At 39.1% G+C, this 23,141-nt stretch overlaps 1 protein-coding gene across 3 annotated transcripts in view; it reads right to left on the minus strand.

The window, feature by feature from the left end:
- The window catches only part of LOC124606279 (F-box/LRR-repeat protein 2), a 730,587-nt gene that overhangs the window by 37,709 nt on the left and 669,737 nt on the right, over window positions 1-23,141 (minus strand). For all 3 annotated transcript variants that reach the window (XM_047138259.1, XM_047138261.1, XM_047138260.1), the window contains 2 exons: window positions 11,617-11,722; window positions 5,097-5,263 (listed from right to left, as the gene is read on the minus strand). In XM_047138259.1, coding sequence (XP_046994215.1) covers window positions 5,097-5,263; window positions 11,617-11,722 — 273 coding nt within the window. The remainder of the gene's footprint in view (window positions 1-5,096; window positions 5,264-11,616; window positions 11,723-23,141) is intronic.

Genomic DNA, 23,141 nt, shown 5'->3' on the forward strand with positions numbered 1-23,141 from the left:
TTTGACTATGCTGCAGAAGTTTCATTGGGAAGCCCTTCATTTTTAATAAATTGTCCATCATAGTCAAATAGTGCACTAGCATTGGGGTAAACATGGTAAACATGAGTTATTTTCAGCCCAAATAAAAACTAAAAAATATGTAACAATTGCTACAAATCTGAAAAATTTACTAATCAAATCAAAGTGTAAAAGCCAAATAATATGGCCTGAAAATCAACAAATGTTGTATGGCTGTCAGGTTATTAATGCTTATTTGGCATCACTCAGAGGACACATAAAGGGCAATTTGAAGGTAACTCCCACATACATTACCAGCAATCATTCTTCTATTGTTCATAGTATTTGTTGATTTAATAGCAGCTTCTGATATTGTGTGGGGAAAGTGAAGTTTCTAACAACAATCCCCTGTAGAATTCAAGTTCAACTATTCAATAATATTCTCTGTGACAGATATCTCCAAGTTATTCTACACAAGGCATTAGTAACCAAAAATTCTGAAGAATGGACTGCTACAGGGCTCTCTACTTACACCACTCTACTCACTCCAATTCTCTTGAGTTTATATACTGGAGATATTCTTCACACTGACAACAGGAAATTTACTTCTGCAGATAGCTGCTGGTAACTGAAGAAAGTCCATAGAGGAAGCAAAGGATATTGACAGAAAATTCTCAGTCTTGTGGAAGTGCACTGCTCTGCAAAACTTAAAGACAAGCTAGATAAAGTAAAGTAAAATATTAACTACTCAGTGGAAATGAATGAAAGTGCAGGAGCATGTTGTCAGACACTTCTCAATTGTGCACAGAAAGCTGGACATCACATGGCATGAGGTCAGCATGACTATAAGACTATAATGCCAAATGGAGCTGGACCCGCAACATAAGGTAGTTTACAATGATTTACCACATCAAACAGTGCAGCTGGAGGAGCTCTTGAAATGAGAGGATATTCAGTGAACGCACTGGTCTGCCCCTTCCCCTAACTCAAATCCCATTGATTACATGTGGGGTGCATTGACAAGACACACTGCAGTAAATTGGCATGCACCAATGACCATCCAGCAGTTGTCAACCATGCTGATGGAGGAATGGAATACCATACCACTATAACTCCTTGTCAACCTTGCAGCCAGCATGGGATCAAGTTGCACAGCGTGCATTGCTGTACATGCTCATCACATGCCCCATTAAGAACAATCTCCCACCTTCTGTAATGCCCAAAGGACAATCATCAATCATGGAGGCTTCAGTGTGACCATTTTCTTTGAATGAAAGTGTCATTTCTGTTTATCTCATTGTGTATTTCTCTCATTTACCTTCTGCACTATATTGCGGCAGTTCTTCCTATGTACGGTCGAAGTTTCATTGTGCTATGTTACTTGGCAGTGACACATCACGTGAAAGTCACTTTCATCCTTAAGTTTTTCTCACCTGTGTATAAATAGCTCCCAGTCCCACACAGTTCTAATGGAACAAACTAACATTACCTGCCTGACAACTGTACGTTACCTATCTGACAGCTGTATGTTACCTACCTGACCATGTGCTATTCCGATCTCTCACAAGAATGCTTCTGTCCATAACTTAAAACTGTGTCCCCTGAATCTAGTAGTTACAGAGAATCTCTTGTGTCCTAGTGCAACCCCCCCCCCCCCCCCCCCCCTCCCCTGCCCCCTTTACACCACATCGTGCAAGTCGTTCAGCTAGTTTCTTCCTGCTACTCAGGTGCAGGCCTTGGACATCTGAGATTGGACTATTGGCATTAGTACAAAAGATGATGATTAGCATTTGCTCTGGTCCACCTACCACATCTGATGACATGAATCTCTCATTAGTATTTGCATAAATATAGAGTTTTATATTCTGTTACATAATATACCACATCTACTTTCATGTATTACAATGTTAAATCAGCTGTTGATTCAAGTAAGTTTACTGACATGAATCTAACATATTTTACTCTTAGCTATTCATATGCTGAAAAAACAAGATACCCGTTGAGTGCAAAAGGGAAAATACAACACCAATATTTAAAGAAGGGGATGAAAAGAAGTGTACCAACTATAGAGTGATCTTGCAAAGGAATCAGGGAAAGAGGTTGAGAACTATCCTATAACTTGAATAACAGCAGTCTGGATTTAGGATTAACAAACAACAATTGACCTTATTTTTGCACTTGAAAAAATAATGGAAAAATACTGAGAGAAAAGAAGAGCCCTGATAATCGTGTTCGTAGATTTGGAGAACATGTACAACAACATGTCAAGATAAAAATTCTCTAACTACAAAAATGCAGACACTGCATGATAATTGTGAGTACAGTGTAAAAATAAAAGATGGAACATCAAAGTAGTTCAGAACAAGGAGAGATGTGCAACAGGTCAGTTCCCTTTTACCAACACTCTTCATCACACTTGTGAATACTATAATGAAGGCAATCAGGGGAGTAGAGAAAGAAGACCTAAATGTCCTTTTAGTTGTAGATGATATCACCATTTGGGGTGAAGCCAGCATGGAGGTGCAGAGGAAATTGGATCTGTGATTGTAAAGACCAAGTTCAAAGAGTTTGCCCCATTGGAGGTTCGAGTCCTCCATCGGGGATGGGTGCAGGTGTTGTCCCTAGCATAACTTAGTATAAGTTAGATTAAGAAGTGTGTAAGCCTAGGAACCAATGACCTCATCAGTTTGGTCCCAAAGGAACTTACCACCAAATGTCAACTCAAAGAGTTTGAATTAATTGTGAATGAAAGCAAGACGATGGCAATGTGAGTTTGAACAATACCCATGCAATGTAATGTATTTTTAGAAGGGAACAAGATCAAGATTGTGAATAGTCTTGTACATCTTGGTTGTGTTATGGCAAATAATGAGAGTATCATCTTGAAGTTCTGAGCAGGGTAACCAAAGGGCCAAAATTCTTCAGTTTAGTATGAAGTCTTGTCTGTTGTTCCTCTAGGAGCTAAGTGACTACGTTCAGAGCTTTTCTTCTATCCATCCCATTCTACAATTTGGAAAGCTGAGTCATAATCAATGTAATGTAAGACAACTGCAAGTTTTTTAGATAAATTTCTTTAGATCTGCTCAATAAAAGAAAAAGGGAGACCAGATCAGTAATGAGGACATAATGAGAAACCTGCCAGAAGTGACAATGGACAAAGGGCTGAATGCAGCAAGACTGAGCTGGTTTCAGTATGTGAGATGGATGCAGCTTAACAGAATTTCCCATAGGGAAGGAATTTGCCAAGCTGAAGACCAATTGGGCAAAAGAAGTGGCTGGACCACATCAAAGAAGACCTTGGAAGGAAAGGAGTGGCATGGGATGCTGTGGTGAGTGTGGAAATTTACCAGGACAGAAACAGATTAAGGCAAACTGTTCAGAGGCATACCAATTGGTTTGCTGGAAAGATTGCCAGATAATGATGATGTTTTTATTATTGAAGATATTCTACACCATAAATAATCTAAAATAAAAGGAATAATTTTTAAAAATGAACAAAAAAAAAAAAAGAAAAAGAAAATGCTGACTGGTTCCATATCTTATATCCAAGTAACTCTCCTCCTATTTGAATCAATGGAATTTGTAATAACATGAAATACAAAAACAAATAAATATAAATAAAGCAGAAACTCTTTGTACAGCACAAACCATACTGATTATTGGTGAATAATTAAACTTGTTGCCGGCCGGGATGGCCGTGCGGTTCTGGGCACTACAGTCTTGAGCCGAGCAATGGCTACAGCCGCAGGTTTGAATCCTGCCTCGGGCATGGATGTGTGTGATGTCCTTAGGTTAGTTAGGTTTAATTGGTTCTAAGTTCTAGGCGACTGATGACCTCAGAAGTTAAGTCGCATAGTGCTCAGAACCATTTGAACCAATTAAACTTGTCAGCTATATTAGAAAAATGTTTAACTGGAAATAGACAACATTTTATTTTGACTGATCATGGCAAAATTTTATTTCCTCTGAATCGTAAGTAATTTCTTACTGAAAGTACTGTTTATTGTGCATCAAACATGAAACATAACTAGAAAATAGTCACTATATATGCACAAATAAAAATGCCATTGCTGTGTGTTTTACTCACACTCTGCACTGGTAAAACAGGTGAAACTAGCAGAATGATGCTATTGGTTGTAAAGTCATGTAATATACGGTACTTCTCTTTTATACTGTATGTCATTTGACCAACTATCTTTGCCACTGCATGGAGTGTTTCAGTCCCGGCTGTCAATTAAAGATAATCTTTGACAAGAAATATGAGTGTGACAAAAGTTGCAGAAGAACTGTTGCTACAATTTGAAACTGTATTACAAAATAAGAATGCAAACTAAAGCTATTTGTGCAATCTAGGGGCAGAAATGCACAGGTTTGTGCATAGAAAAGATATCGATTTTCATGCAACAGTTCTGTTGGTGTTTCTATTACTGAATTAGCTTGACTCTTATAAAATAACAGTTGTTTCATATCAAACAGACTCTGACTAAAACCTAAACTCTGTGCAAACAGGCCATGGATGGTTCAATGGTACTGACCAACCACTGTGTCATCCACAGATGATAAGTGTCACTGGATGCAGATATAGAGAAGCATCTGGTTAGCACGCTGCTCTCACATCCATTGTCAGTTTTCAAGTGCAGAACTAGGAAAGTCCCTTTAGTGGGAAAATAATGGCTCTCAGTGTTCATGATGTAAGGCAGTACACATATCTCCACTCCCTTATTATTAAATTCATTTTAACTACCTGTATTCTGTGTCAACTGAATTGAATAAATCTATATTAATGGTTTCAGTTGCAATGCACCTATTGTCATATATTTCAACAGAGAACTTGATGACAAAATGAATTTGATTCATTGCCTTTATGAGTACAATTCTGTTCTGTGAGCTCTGAAAAAGGAGTTTCTGTATGTTGCAACAGGATCTGAATCCTTCTGAAGCACACCGTTTTAGTCCCCCAGCAAGAGTCATTGCAGTTCAAACTACAATGAAAAATAAAAGTTTAAATGGAGCTCAGTAAAGTTCACATTATGCAGTTTTGAAGCCTCAAATAAAATTTTATCCAGTAGTAGCTAGAAAAATAACTGATAGTGATTTACCGAATCATTAAATCCATTGATCTGGCCAGCAGACAGAAAACGTAGTCCGGGAATGCGTGTGAGCATATCAATGAGGCACTCAGTTGACAGATCTGTTGCTGTTATATCAAGTTCTTGAATGTTGGCCTTCTCCCATTCCACTTGCATCACATGTTCACTCTGCAAGCCTGTTTGCAGACAAATATTTTTCATGCTACTGATGTCATCATTAACTTGTTTAAAATAAAACAAACTATGTCAAGCCACTAATTTTTCATTGTAACAGCTGTGTATAAATAATATACTTTAATGGCAGTAAATTTTACAACAGAATATCACAGTAGTAACTTGACTTGGCTATGTTATTAATTTCTAAATTGATCTGACTGGGAACAATTAACTGCTAATTCAGAGTCATAAAAATGTTCAGTGGCTGAGCAGATGTATCTGACTACATCTGCACTGAACTTGTACATAATATTTACTGCTATTTAAAACTTTTATGAAATATGGTTAAGTATTTTGGAGACTGGCAGATAATGTACCATCACACTTACTGAGTGTTGGCTGCACAGTCTGACATGATGTGAAGATTTATTCTGTGTAGTGAGTGGTCTGTTTTCCAGACTATTTTGTCTTTACTCTGAATGGAAATTACCTGTTAACTCATGCCTTAGAGTATACAAAAGTGAATACATAGCAGTGCATTATATCACCACCAAAGCTGCACTTCAGAAAAGGCTGATGACAATTAAAACACATGGAAAACAAATACAAAATAGAGAAAAAAACATTTTTAATGTAATGACATTATATAAATCAATGATGTGATTGGATGTGAAAAAGGAGTAAATAAAAATTATGAATTCTAAAGAAGCCTAGTATTATTTTAGTAACTATGGAGAGAGGAAAGAAGCTGAAAGAAATCTCACAAACAGACTGAGAAATGAAGCAAAATATGGAAGGTATTTTGAGAAGTAAAGTCCAGTCCAGTTTTGAAGTAACCAAATTTAAAATCATCCTACACACATTAATAGTAAGTTAATAAGCAAAATGCACCAGTTATACTGCTGGGGATATTTTGTGAAATGCATTGGTTATAGTTAGTAGACACTGCTGCTAATGTTCATTGTCACACAAGATTTCAAAGCAGCAATAAAGTGACTGTAAAATGTGATATCATGTGAAAACATTAACTAACAAAATACATGATTCTCCTCATGTGCAGTGAAATCTTTGGACATATCTGTATACTGAAAGTTCAGGTTATATTTTATGGGCAGTGCCTAATTTGTAGTAGTAGATAGGAAACTAACATTTACTGAGATGTAAACTGAGTGTATGAGAAATAATCTGGGAAGAATTAATCATTAAAAGAAGCTTAAAACTGGAGGTTTGGTCATTCTATCAGCCATCAGTCTCATCCACAAATGCAACAGAAAATTTCATTTGTTCCTGTAATGCCATAATAGACTGGGAAAATTAAAATTTCTTGCATGACAGATGAAATGAACCTTCCTGTAAATAATCTAGGAGTAAAGGTAACAACACACTGGATAGTAGAGGCAGCCAGTCATCAGCAAACAATAAACAAGACTGAAAACTTTGCTAGCATTTGTAAAAATCATTTTTCAACTTAGAATACACATTCACACACATTCATATACAATGTTGCACAGCAGAATAGTAATTAAGTGAGAAATAAAATTTTGTTGAAGCCAACTGGGAGTCTGACAGTAAATGGACCATGCCTGTCAAGTACCCAATGATGATCAAACCAGAGTCAACATCCAGAAGAGCCGAAGTACAAACAAGCTGTGGGAGGGAGTGTCAGAAACCCCTGATTCAGCACCTTGACAACACTGCAGAGCAGACATAACACTATTCAGTCAATGGGGACAAAACCTAGGGACAATGCGATAATGCCTTTCAGACTGCAAACTTTGCATTAAAGAAAGCTCAGAACATCTGAAACTACATATTAGGCTAGCCAAGAATGCTGAAAGGCCTGGAAAATGGGAGCACATGAATAAAGAATTCATCTGCCTATCTGCCTATTTGCAAATTGCTCAGCCTGCGAGCAGGATGCTTGTGCTGCCACAGAAGGGCAGTACAAATACTGCCTTGCTGGCTGTATGGTGAGACGACATCTCAGGCTGTCCTCCATGTTGCTGTTGGGTTTCTGCCCATATGCCACCACGGCAACTGACAACAGAGGAATGCAGATTTCTGGGGCCAAGTGCAGCTACACTCAGAAAGAAAACTCAGGCTCTGACAGAAGTCCACAGCTGCACCAGTCTACAGAGATGCACTGGCTGCCGCACCATGCCACTGACCCTAGACTACACCACAGGCTGTGCCAGTAGATTCCTTGCTGTGTGCTGATGTGCTACTCTGTGCCACCATGCAGTATGAGCACAGCATGGCCATTGTTAGGCCACAGTAGTAAAGGACATAGTGCTTGCAAAACTCTTTGAAATAAATGACTGTTAACTGATGTCTGACTAGCAGCCTGGTGCATCACAGGATCACATCTCCACACCTTTGTTTGACTACCCCACATCCACCAAGGAGGCTGTATCCAGTTGCACTCATACAACCAATCATACACTGTACAACTACCTTGTACTGGCTGATGCACAATGTCAGGACTGCAGTTTGGCATGTGGGCTGGGGTAAGGGTTGTTGACTGGAGTAGGTGAAGGGAGAAAAGAAGTGGAGAGTGGAAGGATGGCTGATGGCACAGCGAAAGGCAGCTGGTACACAAGACAGGAATGCAGGAGGGACAGGCAGTAGGTGCACAGCATAGGAATGCAACACACAGCTGCCAGAATAGCATGTGATTATGATGTGGAAGAGTGGATTGGGAGAGATGACAGAACAGAGAAAAGAGAGATTGTGTGGAATAGGGTGTGGGTATAGGGGTTTGCAGAAATTTGAGACAGGCTGGTACTGGGAACGGAGGATGTGTTACAAGGATAACACCCATGTATATAGATGCTGGAGCTCGGAGGGAGGGGGGGGGGGGGGGGGGGGTTGGGGATCCAAATGTCAAGGGTTGTGAAGCAGCCATTGAAATCAAGCATCTTTTTCTGCTTGTTACACCACTGGCTGGTCAAACCTGCTCTTACACTCAGTTTAGTGGTGGTCATTCATATGGGTGGAGAGTTGGTTGGTGGCCATGCCCACATAAAATTCTGTGCACATCCAAGTTGGAGCAGAAGTGGTATATGAGATGACTTTTTCCACAGGTGGCCCTGCCAATGATAGGATAGGATATGCCTGTGAAGAGACTGGAGTAGGACGTACATGGTGAGTGAATTGGATAGGCATTGCACCTGGGTGTTACAGAGGTATAGGAATCATGTGGCAAGAGACCAAGAGTGAGTGTGACAAAGGGTTAAACCAGAATGTTGTATACATAGGGTTGGCAGTGGAATGCCATTGTAGGGCAGGTGGGAAACATTGTGAGTTGAATGTCTCTTCCATCCAAAACTTCCTGAAAAAAATACTAAGAATTCTCTTGAAAAGGATCTTCAACAGGTAGTTCAGGAACCCATTCATTATGAAAGTACAAAATATACATTAATGGCAAACAGATCTGACCTATTTGACAGTATCTACATAGAGAATGATATCTGTAATTATGATGTGTATGTAGCAACAATGATCACCAAACTACAAAAGGTTATTAAAATAAGGAAAACACCTACAAAAAGAAGGATATAACATTTCTTAGACATGTGCTGCAGTCATTAAAATCAAGCAAAGAACAGAGAAACTGTGGCTCAAATTCAGACAAACAGCTGCCCACACTGATAAAACTAAGTTCTCAGACAGAATAGTTACAGCTGACAGAGGTACAAGTAATATCCAGGAACCTTATTTTTTACAAATGCTGCCTGCTATTCAAGAGGGAGGAAGCAAAACATAGAACCACAGATAGGCAGATATTAATTGAAATACTCATGACTATTTGAGTAGCAATATACTAAGTCATCACAAAAACCATAGCAAAATCCTTTTATGAGATATCTACCAAAGCTCTAAGATTTTTTATGATAAACTAACAAACAACAATATTCCATCCATTGTTGATACCAGTGGGTCAAAATAGATAATGACAAAATGAAAACCACAATGACAAATCCTTTTTCAACTGTTTCTTCACATTTTCAAATCAAGATACATTGGCACAATTCAGTTATTGTATCACGGCAAAGCAAATTGATGCATCTATCAGTAATAATGTAAAAAAGCTGCTTAAGCTTAACAAAGCCAGACGGTTCATGGAGTCCATGTCATATTGTACACAGAGACTGTAAGTGACTTAGCTATTCTTTAACTAAATTTTATGACAGATAAGATGAGCGCACAACTGTTCCCAGCAATTCGAAAAGAACTCAGAACATAATCAATAGTAAATAAAGCAACAAGGTTACTGTTCTACAATACACCATTATCACCAATCTGTAACAAATAGGATATTTACTGAGTCTAAACTTAATGATTTAGGTAAAATGAAGTTAACACATCAAATAGAAACCAACAAGAATCTGAGAACATCAATAATGTGGAATCTAACTCATGTAATTTTAACATGATTTTCAAAGTCTTATTTCACAATCGCAGACACAAGAAAATTGCAGTAAGTGTAGATTATTTCTGTGTGTGGTATTGATAATATCACTTATTGACTGTGAAATATTGCAGCCCAAACTTTTAGAGAATAAATCTTGAACAATCTGTTCTTTAATGGGCAGATGACCCATCAATATTGGACACTGTCATCACAGATTAAGACACAATATGTTAACCAAGTTTCTGTCTCTTAATCTTCAACATTTTAGGCTACTTTTTCTATACCATTGCCTCCTCTTAGGTCAACATTAGACTGTGTAAACCTTAACACTGAAGTGTCCAGAATATCATAGTTCTCTTGAAAAAAAGAAGGGAAGGTTAGAGTTTTACATCTTAACAATGGCAAGATTATTAAAGATGGACCACTACAGCTCAGTTGGGGAAGGATGGGACCAGAAGTGTGCAATGGCTCCCCAAAAGTCATCCTAGCATTTGTGCTATGTAATTTTTGGGAAATCACAAAAACCTAAATCTTGATGACTGGATAGGAATTAAAATAAGAAACCTACAGAAAATTAGTCCACTGCCTTAACTATCAATAATAGTCATTAAAGAGGAAACAACAATGCATCAGGAAATCCACAAGTGACATCTGTAAGGAAATTACATTTGTCTCCACAGGGTTTGTTGGCTAATTGATAAGTGTCAGCCTACAAATCCAGAGGACAAGGGTTCATGTCTTGATGAATCCTAGGATTTCTTATGTCACTTATCACTTATGACCTCTGGCAATGATTTTTAAATGTGAAAAATGATAAGTTGCACTGTAGTATGGAGTCCATATTAAACTGTAGGTCCCACCATAACTGTTTGTAGAAGTCTGTTCAAAGGTCAGAGGAAGCAGTGGAATATCCCTCTAGTATGTACCTAATACAGCATTGTGGTGTTCAATCTTCAGGATGACAATAGCCTTACTTTTTCATTTCTTAACAGACAAAATTTCAGATACAGACTTATTTTCATCTGTTGATTGCCGTTTTTGTTGTTTCAGATGACCAGTTTCGGGCAATATCATCCATCTTTATATCATTTCTTGGAGTTGCAGAGTAACCAGTTTTAATTTCACTATAAGCTTCACTGCGATGTATCAGAGTATATGATAGTGAAACTGATTGTGCTGTTAAGCCTGGTTACTCTGTAACTATGAGAAATGATCTGAAGATGGGTGACACTGCCCAAAACCAGTCAGTTTGAAATAATAAAAGCAGTTTCAAATATAATTTTTAGTATTTCAGTATGATATGTCATTATCAAAATTGGAGAGTAACGTACATGAAAACAGATGAAAATATTGGCAATTTTTTTCATCCAAGCTAGGTGGCCCAATGGTAAAGCAATGGGTTATCCATATTTAGGTTTGCAGTGTTTCCTTAAATAACTCAAAGTAGTTCCTACGAAAAGGATGTGGTTAATTTTCTTCCCTACCCTTTCCATATCTGAGCTTGTACTCCAGCTCCAGTTTTCTTGATGTTAACAGGAAGTAAACTCTCCTTTTCCACCTTTTTGTTAAATATTGTAAGAGCTTCATTCTTGTATTAATCAAATTAAAAAAAAAAAAAAAAAAAAAAAAAAAAGATATGTATGCATGAGACAACAAAGCTAAAAGACATATTGGACAATATGGGAAGCACTTACGTATCAGATGTGCAAACAGAGGAAACTAAATAAAGGGCATGACCTGACATACAAACTTACTTAAGACATTAAAATTTCTGTCTGTATTGTGTGACTTTTCAGTGTTTCCTGCTTCATCTGTTGGAAAATGAAATGCTTTTTCTTAAAACATTATTACATTCAGTTACAGTTTCTGTTACGATCTAGTTTTAATCCTGAAGTATCATGTCACATGGTAGTATGGTATTTGCAAACTATTAGGCCAGGTATCATAAAGTAAACTTACTTGTTTGGTTCATAAGTAAACATCGAAGCCTGCGGCTGCGTTGGAATAAAGTTTTCAAACATGACCCAGTCACCTTGGCACAGAAGTTCACCGCCAGACATTCAAGCTGTAAGGATTAGCAGAGCTGCTTAATATGCTCACGCAAAATAAGTGAAACAAAATTCCAAGTATAACAATAATTCAGTATTACAAAAGTGCTTTTATAATTATTAAACCACATTAATCCTATACAATAAATACACAAATGGCTACATGTTAGTGAGAAGTTAAAAGCTGTGATATGCATAAATCTTATTGCTTCTAAAAGATTTATAACTTAACAGGTAAATGTACACACACACACACACACACACACACACACACACACACACACACACACACACACACACACACGTGCACACTTGTGCCCCACATAATGCTGGCTGGCTGGTTGGATGCACAACACCAGAAATGCACTTCAGGAAGTGGACAAGGGTGGGTGAGTAGAGGAAAGGGAGGCAGGAGGCAGTAGGAGGGCTTGGAGTTGGGAAGCGAGTGGTTCAGAGGAAAGCAGTCAGTTTGCTGGCTCAATGTGGGAGGCACGGTTGGCAGGTGAATGGACCAGGCCTGTGATGCATAGGTGTCAGAGCCAGAGGGAAGCAGCACACATTGAAGATGACAATGGCAAGTGAGCTGGGAGGGAGCGATAGGACAGAGGGAGGGGAAGCTGTTGGGCAGAGAGTGTGAGGACATTCAGGAAATGGAGATTCAGGCCAGGATTGTTCCAGGAGTGGAGGATGTGTTGCAAGGGTAAATCCCATCTGCGTAGTTCAGAAAAGCTGGTTGTGGATGGGAGGATCCAGATGGTCTCAGTTGTGAAGCAGCCATTGGAATTGAGCATGTTGAGTTCAATTGCATTTTGTGCCACAGGGTGGTCTTGTCCACAGTTTGACAGTGGCCATTCATTCTGGGGGACAGATATTTGGACGTCATATTGACATAAAATACTGTGCAGTGATTGCAGCAGAGTTAGCAAATAACATAGCTGCTGAAACTTCCTGGCAGATTAAAACTGTGTGCCCGACCGAGACTCGAACTCGGGACCTTTGCCTTTCGCGGGCAAGTGCTCTACCAACTGAGCTACCAAAGCACGACTCACGCCCGGTACTCTCAGCTTTACTTCTGCCAGTACCTCGTCTCCTACCTTCCAAACTTTACAGAAGCTCTCCTGCAAAAGTAAAGCTGAGAGTACCGGGCGTGAGTCGTGCTTCGCTAGCTCAGTTGGTAGAGCACTTGCCCGCGAAAGGCAAAGGTCCCGAGTTCGAGTCTCAGTCGGGCACACAGTTTTAATCTGCCAGGAAGTTTCATATCAGCGCACACTCCGCTGCAGAGTGAAAATCTCATTCTCGAAACATAGCTGCTGTCACAAGTGGCCCATCTCTAAGGCAGTAAGGTCAGCCTGATTATAGTAAGAAGTGCTGGACTGTCTTCCACAGTGATATGATCCTTGTGAAAAGGAGTTGGGAATGGAAGTGGCATAGAGATGGAGTACAATGTTGTGCAGGTGTGATGGGCAATCGAACACCAGTTTAGGAAGCAGTGAGAAGGATCGTGGGTAGGATTTCACTCATTTCAGGGCATGATGATATATATTGAAAGCCCTCACAATGGATGAGAATCAGTTGGTCCAGTCCAGTCCAGGGTGGTACTGCGTGACAAAGATGGTGCTCCTTTGTAGCTGATTCTTGGGAGTGGGAGGGGGGGAGAGAGCGACTGAGGGTGTGAAGGGATATGACATGAGAAATATATTTTCAGAGTAAGTCTAGGGGATAGTGCCTGTCTGTAAAGGCCTATGTGAGACCATCAGTATACTGGGCAATGGAGTTCTGGTCAATGCAGATATGCCATCCCCAGGTGGCCAGGCTCTGTGGGAGGGATTCTTTTGTTGTGGAAGGGATGACATTGTCAAAATGCAGGTACTGTTGGTGGTTCGAGAGTTTAATGTGGACTCAGATTGGAATGTATACCACAAAGACAGGCTGGACAGTGAAGGGGGAGGCGTGTTTATAGCGATAAGCAGTGCAATAGTATCAAAGGAAATTGACGGAGATCCGAAATGTGAAATAATTTGGGTGAAGGTCACGGTTAAAGCAGGCTCAGACATGGTAATTGGATGTCGCTATAGGCCCCCTGGCTCAGCAGCTGTTGTGGCTGAGCACCTGAAGGATAATTTGGAAAATATTTCGAGTAGATTTCCCCACCATGTTATAGTTCTGGATGGAGATTTTAATTTGCCGGATATAGACTGGGAGACTCAAACGTTCATAACGGGTGGAAGGGACAAAGAATGGAGTGAATTTTTTTTAATTGCTTTATCTGAAAACTACCTTGAGCAGTTAAACAGAGAACTGACTCGTGGCGATAACATATTAGACCTTCTGGTGACAAACAGACCCGAACTATTTGAAACAGTTAACACAGAACAAGGAATCAGCGATCATAAAGCGGTTACTGCATCGATGATTTCAGCCGTAAATAGAAATATTAAAAAAGATAGGAAGATTCTTCTGTTTAGCAAAAGTGACAAAAAGCAGATTACAGAGTACCTGACGGCTCAACACAAAAGTTTTGTCTCAAGTACAGATAGTGTTGACGATCAGTGGACGAAGTTCAAAACCATCGTACAATATGCGTTGGATGAGTATGTGCCAGGCAAGATCATAGGAGATGGAAAAGAGCCACCGTGGTACAACAACCGAGTTAGAAAACTGCTGCGGAAGCAAAGGGAACTTCACAGCAAACATAAACATAGCCAAAGCCTTGCAGACAAACAAAAATTACGCAAAGCGAAATGTAGTGTGAGGAGGGCTATGCGAGAGGCGTTCAATGAATTCGAAAGTAAAGTTCTATGTACTGACTTGGCAGAAAATCCTAAGAAATTTTGGTCTTATGTCAAAGCGGTAGGTGGATCAAAACAAAATGTCCAGACATTCTGTGACCAAAATGGTACTGAAACAAAGGATGACAGACTAAAGGCCGAAATACTAAATGTCTTTTCCAAAACTGTTTCACAGAGGAAGACTGCACTGTAGTTCCTTCTCTAGATTGTCGCAAAGATGACAAAATGGTAGATATCGAAATAGATGACAGAGGGATAGAGAAACAATTAAAATCGCTCAAAAGAGGAAAGGCCGCTGGACCTGATGGGATACCAGTTCGATTTTACACAGAGTACGCTAAGGAACTTGCTCCCCTTCTTGCAGCGGTGTACCGTAGGTCTCTAGAAGAGCGTAGCGTTCCAAAGGATTGGAAAAGGGTGCAGGTCATCCCCATTTTCAAGAAGGGACGTCAAACAGATGTGTAGAACAATAGACCTATATCTCTAACGTCGATCAGTTGTAGAATTTTGGAACACGTATCATGTTCGAGTATAATGGCTTTTCTGGAGACTAGAAATCTACTCTGTAGGAATCAGCATGGGTTTCAAAAAAGACGGTCGTGCGAAACCCAGCTCACGCTATTCGTCCACGAGACTCAGAGGGCCATAGACATGGACATGGGTTCACAGGTAGATGCCGTGTTTCTTGACTTCCACAAGGCATTCGATACAGTTCCCCACAGTCGTTTAATGAACAAAGTAAGAGCATATGGACTATCAGACCAATTGTGTGATTGAATTGGAGAGTTCCTAGATAACAGAACGCAGCATGTCATTCTCAATGGAGAGAAGTCTTCCGAAGTAAGAGTGATTTCAGGTGTGCCGCAGGGGAGTGTCATAGGACCGTTGCTATTCACAATATACATAAATGACCTTGTGGATGACATCGGAAGTTCACTGAGGCATTTTGCAGATGATGCTGTGGTATATCGAGAGGTTGTAACAATGGAAAATTGTACTGAAATGCGGGAGGATCTGCAGCAAATTGACACATGGTGCAGGGAATGGCAATTGAATCTTAATGTAGACAAGTGTAATGTGCTGTGAATACATAGAAAGATAGATCCCTTATCATTTAGCTACAAAATAGCAGGTCAGCAACTGGAAGCAGTTAATTCCATAAATTATCTGGGAGTACGCATCAGGAGTGATTTAAAATGGAATGATCATATAAAGTTGATCGTCGGTAAAGCAGATGCCAGACTGAGATTCATTGGAAGAATCCTAAGGAAATGCAATCTCAAAACAAAGGAAGTAGGTTACAGTACGCTTGTTCGCCCACTGCTTGAATACTGCTCAGCAGTGTGGGATCCATACCAGATAGGGTTGATAGAAGAGATAGAGAAGATCCAACGGATAGCAGCGCGCTTCATTACAGGATCGTTTAGTAATTGCGAAAGCGTTACGGAGATGATAGATAAACTCCAGTGGAAGACTCTGCAGGAGAGACGCTCAGTAGCTCGGTACGGGCTTTTGTTAAAGTTTCGAGAACATACCTTCACCGAAGAGTCAAGCAATATATTGCTATCTCCTACGTATATCCCGCGAAGAGACCATGAGGATAAAATGAGAGAGATTAGAGCCCACACAGAGGCATACCGACAACCTTTCTTTCCACGAACAATACGAGACTGGAATAGAAGGAAGAACCGATAGAGGTACTCAGGGTACCCTCCGCCACACACCGTCAGGTGGCTTGCGGAGTATGTATGTAGATGTAGAAGTGTGGATGGAGCCATCAGAGAGGATGAGGTCAATGTCCAGGATGTGACATGTTAGGTTGAGGGGACCAAGTGAAGTGGATGGGAAAGAAAGATTTGCACTTTTGAAGGAATGAGGATAGTGTGTTTTGATTCTTGTGAAGGAATTAGGATAGTGTGTTCTTAGTAGAACTGACTGATGTGTATTTGTTGCTTACAAAATCAAGTATTGTATTATGGACAATCTGACTTCTGTACAAATTCAGTGAGATAATTATAAATAATTGTTGTAATTTTTTTTTTTTAATTTGATGGTTCATGGCTACAACAGCCTAAGAGTTACCACATACATCTCACTGTATTGAGCACTGACAAGTTTAGTGATAAGTTTGCTATTATGTTTTACATGAAAATATGTTTACAGTTTTTTGACTTAGTCCACAATCATGAGGACCATTTCACTTGGGACCTATAGAAAGTACATTACCATATCTGATGTTTTTGTTTGTAAATACTTATTTTGTACTTCTGTTTGCAGATATGTTCTGCATCCTGGAGGATTTCCTCAGTACAGATCTATTGGAACACTAAGTAAATTTCCTCTAATCTAATCACATACCACAAATCCACTCCAACTTTCAAGGCCTTTCTGGAATTTGTGCCTCCACTTATCTGATACAAATGATCCTTTCTTGGAAGCTGATAACACATTTGCATTAAAGCCATTGTTCATCAGATTACTGATGAACTGTACAAGGTCTCTAGAGGGAGCTTGATAATGGGATTACGACACTCAAAATATTACATACTGCTTGATAGTTGCTATGGAATAGACTCATTGTTGGATGGGAATAGCCACAGGCAATGATCAACAACATGAAACACAGCACATACTTAACAGAGCTGGAATGGTTTATTTATAGTGAAAAACTGTACAGATTTCACCCCATGGGAAACCAAGACAACAAACATAAATAGTGTTCTCATTTGACACAGGTCAGACTCCCAACATGAAGGTGGATATCAGACTCCTGGTAAGGAGTATGCCCTCCTTAGGCACATTTTGCACCTATTTTCACGTTGGCTATCAAACTGGTTCTGAGTCATTGACTGATACTGTCCAACTCCTATCTTGAGGCAGTTTCCAGTTCTTGCATGATTTGGGGAGGGGTGTTCTTTGAGAAATGTGTCTGCCAAGAGCATCCCAGGCATGCTGAATAGAATTTGGGTCCAGGGAGTAAGCAGGCCATTCCATAAATTCAATATTTTCACTTTCTAGTGTGTCCGACAGCACAGCAGTCCTGTGTGGGCAGGCATTGTCATCCATAAACAGAAAAGTGGGACCTACTGCACCCCTAAACAGAAGGACATGACCTAGAATGATCTACCTGCGGTACCGCTGTACTGTAACAGTATCTCATGCAAAGATATGCAGTGGTGTTTGGCCATCGGTCATACTGCCTGCCCACATCATAATGCCTAGGCCATACCGATGACATACATCAACATTCTGTGGTATGTAACATGTTTCTCTCTCTCTCCACATTAACTGATGGCTAGAATCACTCACCACAGTGAAATGAGATTTGTCAGAGAACATCACGCTAGACAGCTGTTGCTGACACCAGCCAACCTTCTCCCTACACCAACAACCTCTTTCTCGACAATGGCATTGATGGAGTGAGCTGCATTAAACAGGCTTCCAAGCATAAAAACCAGTCTGATTTAATAACTATGAAATGGTTTTTGTGGAGACACATGTACTGGTAGTGGCTGCTAGGTCTGCAGCGTCTGCCCAGAGTGAGATATCTGTTCCTTGTCACCAATGGGGCTGCAGATCGATCCCCTTCCCATGTGGTAGTCTGTCTATGCTTTTATATAGCATGTCATCTCCTTCAGAGACCTTTTTAAACGCAAGATGACACTTTTGGATACGTTCATTACTATGGCCATAGTAGCGACACACTGACCGCATTCAAGCCATCCAACTGCTTGTCCACGATTGTAAGCATTCAAATAATGTCTTGCAGATATGTTGCTATGTTGTTGTTGTTGTTGTGGTCTTCAGTCCTGAGACTGGTTTCATGCAGCTCTCCATGCTACTCTATCCTGTGCAAGCTTCTTCATCTCCCAGTACTTACTGCAACCTACATCCTTCTGAATGTACTTGGTGTATTCATCTCTTGGTCTCCCTCTACGATTTTTACCCTCCACGCTGCCCTCCAATACTAAATTGATGATCCATTAATGCCTCAGAACATGTCCTACCAACCGATCCCTTCTTCTAGTCAAGTTGTGCCACAAACTCCTCTTCTCTCCAATTCTATTCAATACCTCCTCATTAGTTATGTGATCTACCTATCTAATCTTCAGCATTCTTCTGTAGCACCACATTTCGAAAGCTTCTATTCTCTTCTTGTCCAAACTATTTATCGTCCATGTTTCACTTCCATACATGACTACACTCCATACAATTACTTTCAGAAACGACTTCCTGACACTTAAATCTATACTCGAAGTCAACAAATTTCTCTTCTTCAGAAACGCTTTACTTCTCATTGCCAGTCTGCGTTTTATATCCTCACTACTTCGACCATTATCAGTTATTGTGCTCCCCAAACAGCAAAACTCCTTTACTACTTTAAGTGTCTCATTTCCTAATCTAATACCCTCAGCATCACCCGACTTAATTCGACTACATTCCATTATCCTCGTTTTGCTTTTGTTGATGTTCATCTTATATCCTCCTTTCAAGACGCTGTCCATTCCATTCAACTGCTCTTCCAAGTCCTTTGCTGTCTCTGACAGAATTACAATGTCATCGGCGAACCTCAAAGTTTTTATTTCTTCTCAATGAATTTTAATACCTACTCCGAATTTTTCTTTTGTTTCCTTCACTGCTTGCTCAATATACAGATTGAATAACATCGGGGAGAGGCTACAACCCTGTCTCACTCCCTTCCCAACCACTGCTTCCCTTTCAAGCCCCTCAACTCTTATAACTGCCATTTGGTTTCTATACAAATTGTAAATAGCCTTTCGCTCCCTATGTTTTACACCTGCCACCTTCAGAATTTGAAAGAGAGTATTCCAGCCAACATTGTCAAAAGCTTTCTCTAAGTCTACAAATGCTAGATACGCTGGGTTGCCTTTCCTTAATCTATTAGATTAGATTAGATTAATACTAGTTCCATGGATCATGAATACGATATTTCGTAATGATGTGGAATGAGTCAAATTTTCCAATACATGACATAATTAGGTTAATTTAACAACATACTTAAGTTAATATAACAACTTTATTTTTTGTGTTTTTTTTATTTTTTTTATTTTTTAATTTTTTTTTCTTAATTTATATCTAAAAGTTCCTCTATGGAGTAGAAGGAGTTGTCATTCAGAAATTCTTTTAATTTCTTCTTAAATACTTGTTGGTTATCTGTCAGACTTTTGATACTATTTGGTAAGTGACCAAAGACTTTAGTGCCAGTATAATTCACCCCTTTCTGTGCCAAAGTTAGATTTAATCTTGTATAGTGAAGATCGTCCTTTCTCCTAGTATTGTAGTTATGCACACTGCTATTACTTTTGAATTGGGTTTGGTTGTTAATAACAAATTTCATAAGAGAGTATATATACTGAGAAGCTACTGTGAATATCCCTAGATCCTTAAATAAATGTCTGCAGGATGATCTTGGGTGGACTCCAGCTATTATTCTGATTACACGCTTCTGTGCAATAAATACTTTATTCCTCAGTGATGAATTACCCCAAAATATGATGCCATATGAAAGCAATGAGTGAAAATAGGCGTAGTAAGCTAATTTACTAAGATGTTTATCACCAAAATTTGCAATGACCCTCATTGCATAAGTAGCTGAACTCAAACGTTTCAGCAGATCATCAATGTGTTTCTTCCAATTTAATCTCTCATCAATGGACATACCTAAAAATTTGGAATATTCTACCTTAGCTATATGCTTCTGATTAAGGTCTATATTTATTAATGGCGTCATACCATTCACTGTACGGAACTGTATGTACTGTGTCTTATCAAAATTCAGTGAGAGTCCGTTTACAAGGAACCACTTAGTAATTTTCTGAAAGACAGTATTGACAATTTCATCGGTTAATTCTTGTTTGTCAGGTGTGATTACTATACTTGTATCATCAGCAAAGAGAACTAACTTTGCCTCTTCATGAATATAGAATGGCAAGTCATTAATATATAATAAGAACAACAAAGGACCCAAGACTGACCCTTGTGGAACCCCATTCTTGATAGTTCCTCAGTTTGAGGAAAGTGCTGATCTTTGCATGTTACGAGAACTACTTATTTCAACTTTCTGCACTCTTCCAGTTAGGTACGAATTAAACCATTTGTGCACTGTCCCACTCATGCCACAATACTTGAGCTTGTCTAGCAGAATTTCGTGATTTACACAATCAAAAGCCTTTGAGAGATCACAAAAAATCCCAATGGGAGGTGTTCGGTTATTCAGATCATTCAAAATTTGACTGGTGAAAGCATATATGGCATTTTCTGTTGAAAAACCTTTCTGGAAACCAAACTGACATTTTGTTAGTACTTCATTTTTACAGATATGTGAAGCTACTCTTGAATACATTACTTTCTCAAAAATTTTGGATAAAGCTGTTAGAAGGGAGATTGGACGGTAATTGTTGACATCAGATCTATCCCCCTTTTTATGCAAAGGTATAACAATAGCATATTTCAGTCTATCAGGGAAAATGCCCTGTTCCAGAGAGCTATTACACAGGTGGCTGAGAATCTTACTTATCTGTTGAGAACAAGGTTTTAGTATTTTGCTGGAAATGCCATCAATGCCATGTGAGTTTTTGCTTTTAAGCAAGTTTATTATTTTCCTAATTTCAGAGGGAGAAGTGGGTGAGATTTCAATTGTATCAAATTGCATAGGTATGACCACTTCCATTAACAGCCTAGCATCTTCTAATGAACACCTGGATCCTACTATATCCACAACATTTAGAAAATGATTATTAAAAATATTTTCAACTTCTGACTTTTTGTTTGTAAAGTTTTCATTCAATTTGATGGTAATACTGTCTTCCTCGGCTCTTGGTTCACCTGTTTCTCTTTTAATAATATTCCAAATTGTTTTAATTTTATTATCAGAGTTGCTGATTTCAGACATGATACACATATTCCTGGATTTTCTTAATATAACACAGTAGTTTTTATAATTTTTGATAGTTTCTGGGTCACTACTCTTTCTTGCTGTCAGATACATTTCCCTTTTCCGGTTACAAGATATTTTTATACCCTTAGTAAGCCATGGTTTGTTACAAGGTTTCTTACGAGTATATTTAACTATTTTCTTGGGGAAGCAGTTTTCAAATGCATTTACAAAAATGTCATGAAATAAATTATATTTTAAATTGGCATCAGGTTCACGGTACACCTCATCCCAGTCTAACTGCTGTAGGCTTTCCCTGAAATTTGCAATTGTTAAATCGTTGACTGAACGTACTACTTTGGAGGACTGTTTAGTATTGCTGAATGGAGCTATGTCATATATTGTAACTAGCTGTGCACCATGATCGGAAAGACCATTCTCGACAGGCTGAGCATTTATCTGGTTAAACTTATCTTGGTCTATAAAGAAGTTATCTATCAGTGAGCTGCTATCCTTTACCACCCGAGTAGGAAAATCAATAACGGGTGTCAAATTGAAAGAACCGAGTAATACTTCAAGGTCATTTTTCCTATTACCCTCTTTCAAAGAATCTACATTGAAGTCCCCACAAATAATAATTTGCTTCCCCCTGTCTGACAGATAGCACAACAAGGAGTCCAAATTTTTCAGAAATAGATGAAAATTCCCTGATGGGGACCTATATACAGTTACAATTATAAATGTGCCTTTATTTAATTTAAGCTCACAGGCACATGCTTCTATATGTTTCTCTACACAAAACTTTTTTGTTTCTATACTTTTTGCACAATGATAACTTTTGACATATATGGCAACTCCTCCTTTCTCCATATTTTCTCTCATTACATGTGCAGAGATCTTATAACCACTTACATTTACCTTATCCATATCAGTAACAATGTGATGCTCAGACAGGCATAGTATATCTATTTCATTCTCAGCTTCTAAATCTTCTAAACAAACCAGAAGCTCATCTACTTTATTCTTTAAACTCCCAATATTTTGATGAAATATACTTACATTATTTTTAATTATACTTTTATGAGAACCTTTCCTTATTCTAACATTTGCAGTACTCTCCTGTCTGAGTTTCTCATTGTGCTTAGGCCTAGTTCCTATACCAGTGGTCACATGGTGTTCAGAGAGGCAGATTATGTCAACTGGGTTGGGTGACTTTAATTCATCAATGGAATTACCTAGGACTGAGATACAACTTGGTGGAGATAAAATTTCTGGTGATTGGTGAAAATTTATAATTGATAGCTGTGATTGGTGATCCAATGTGCTAGAATTGTTCTGTTTAATTTCTTTCCTAAACTGAAGATTTGTTTCAATCCTGACCTCTCGTAGAACTTGACCTCTTTCTGTCTTACCTATCCTAAAAAAGGTGCTGCTCCAACACCTGTAACCACTGGTATTTTACCATTCATGGCAGTGCCTCCCCCCCTTAAATTTCCTGCTATTACCCCAGCCAGTTTCCCCTTCCCTTTCCTGTTGAGATGTAGGCCGTGCCTGGTATAGTCCCACCTACTGAGATAATCAACAGGAACCACACCAATATGAGCCCCCGCACCCGATCCAAGCAGCCGTTCCAACTCCAAATTAACTCTCCCAACAGAAGAGTTTGAATGAGGCCAGTCATGGCGTCTCAGGACAGATACAAATTCAACATTGGTGTGTCTCGATGCTGACGCAATCTTTACCAGGTCACAC

The sequence above is a fragment of the Schistocerca americana genome, chromosome 3, assembly GCF_021461395.2.
Source record: "Schistocerca americana isolate TAMUIC-IGC-003095 chromosome 3, iqSchAmer2.1, whole genome shotgun sequence".
NCBI lineage: Eukaryota > Metazoa > Arthropoda > Insecta > Orthoptera > Acrididae > Schistocerca > Schistocerca americana.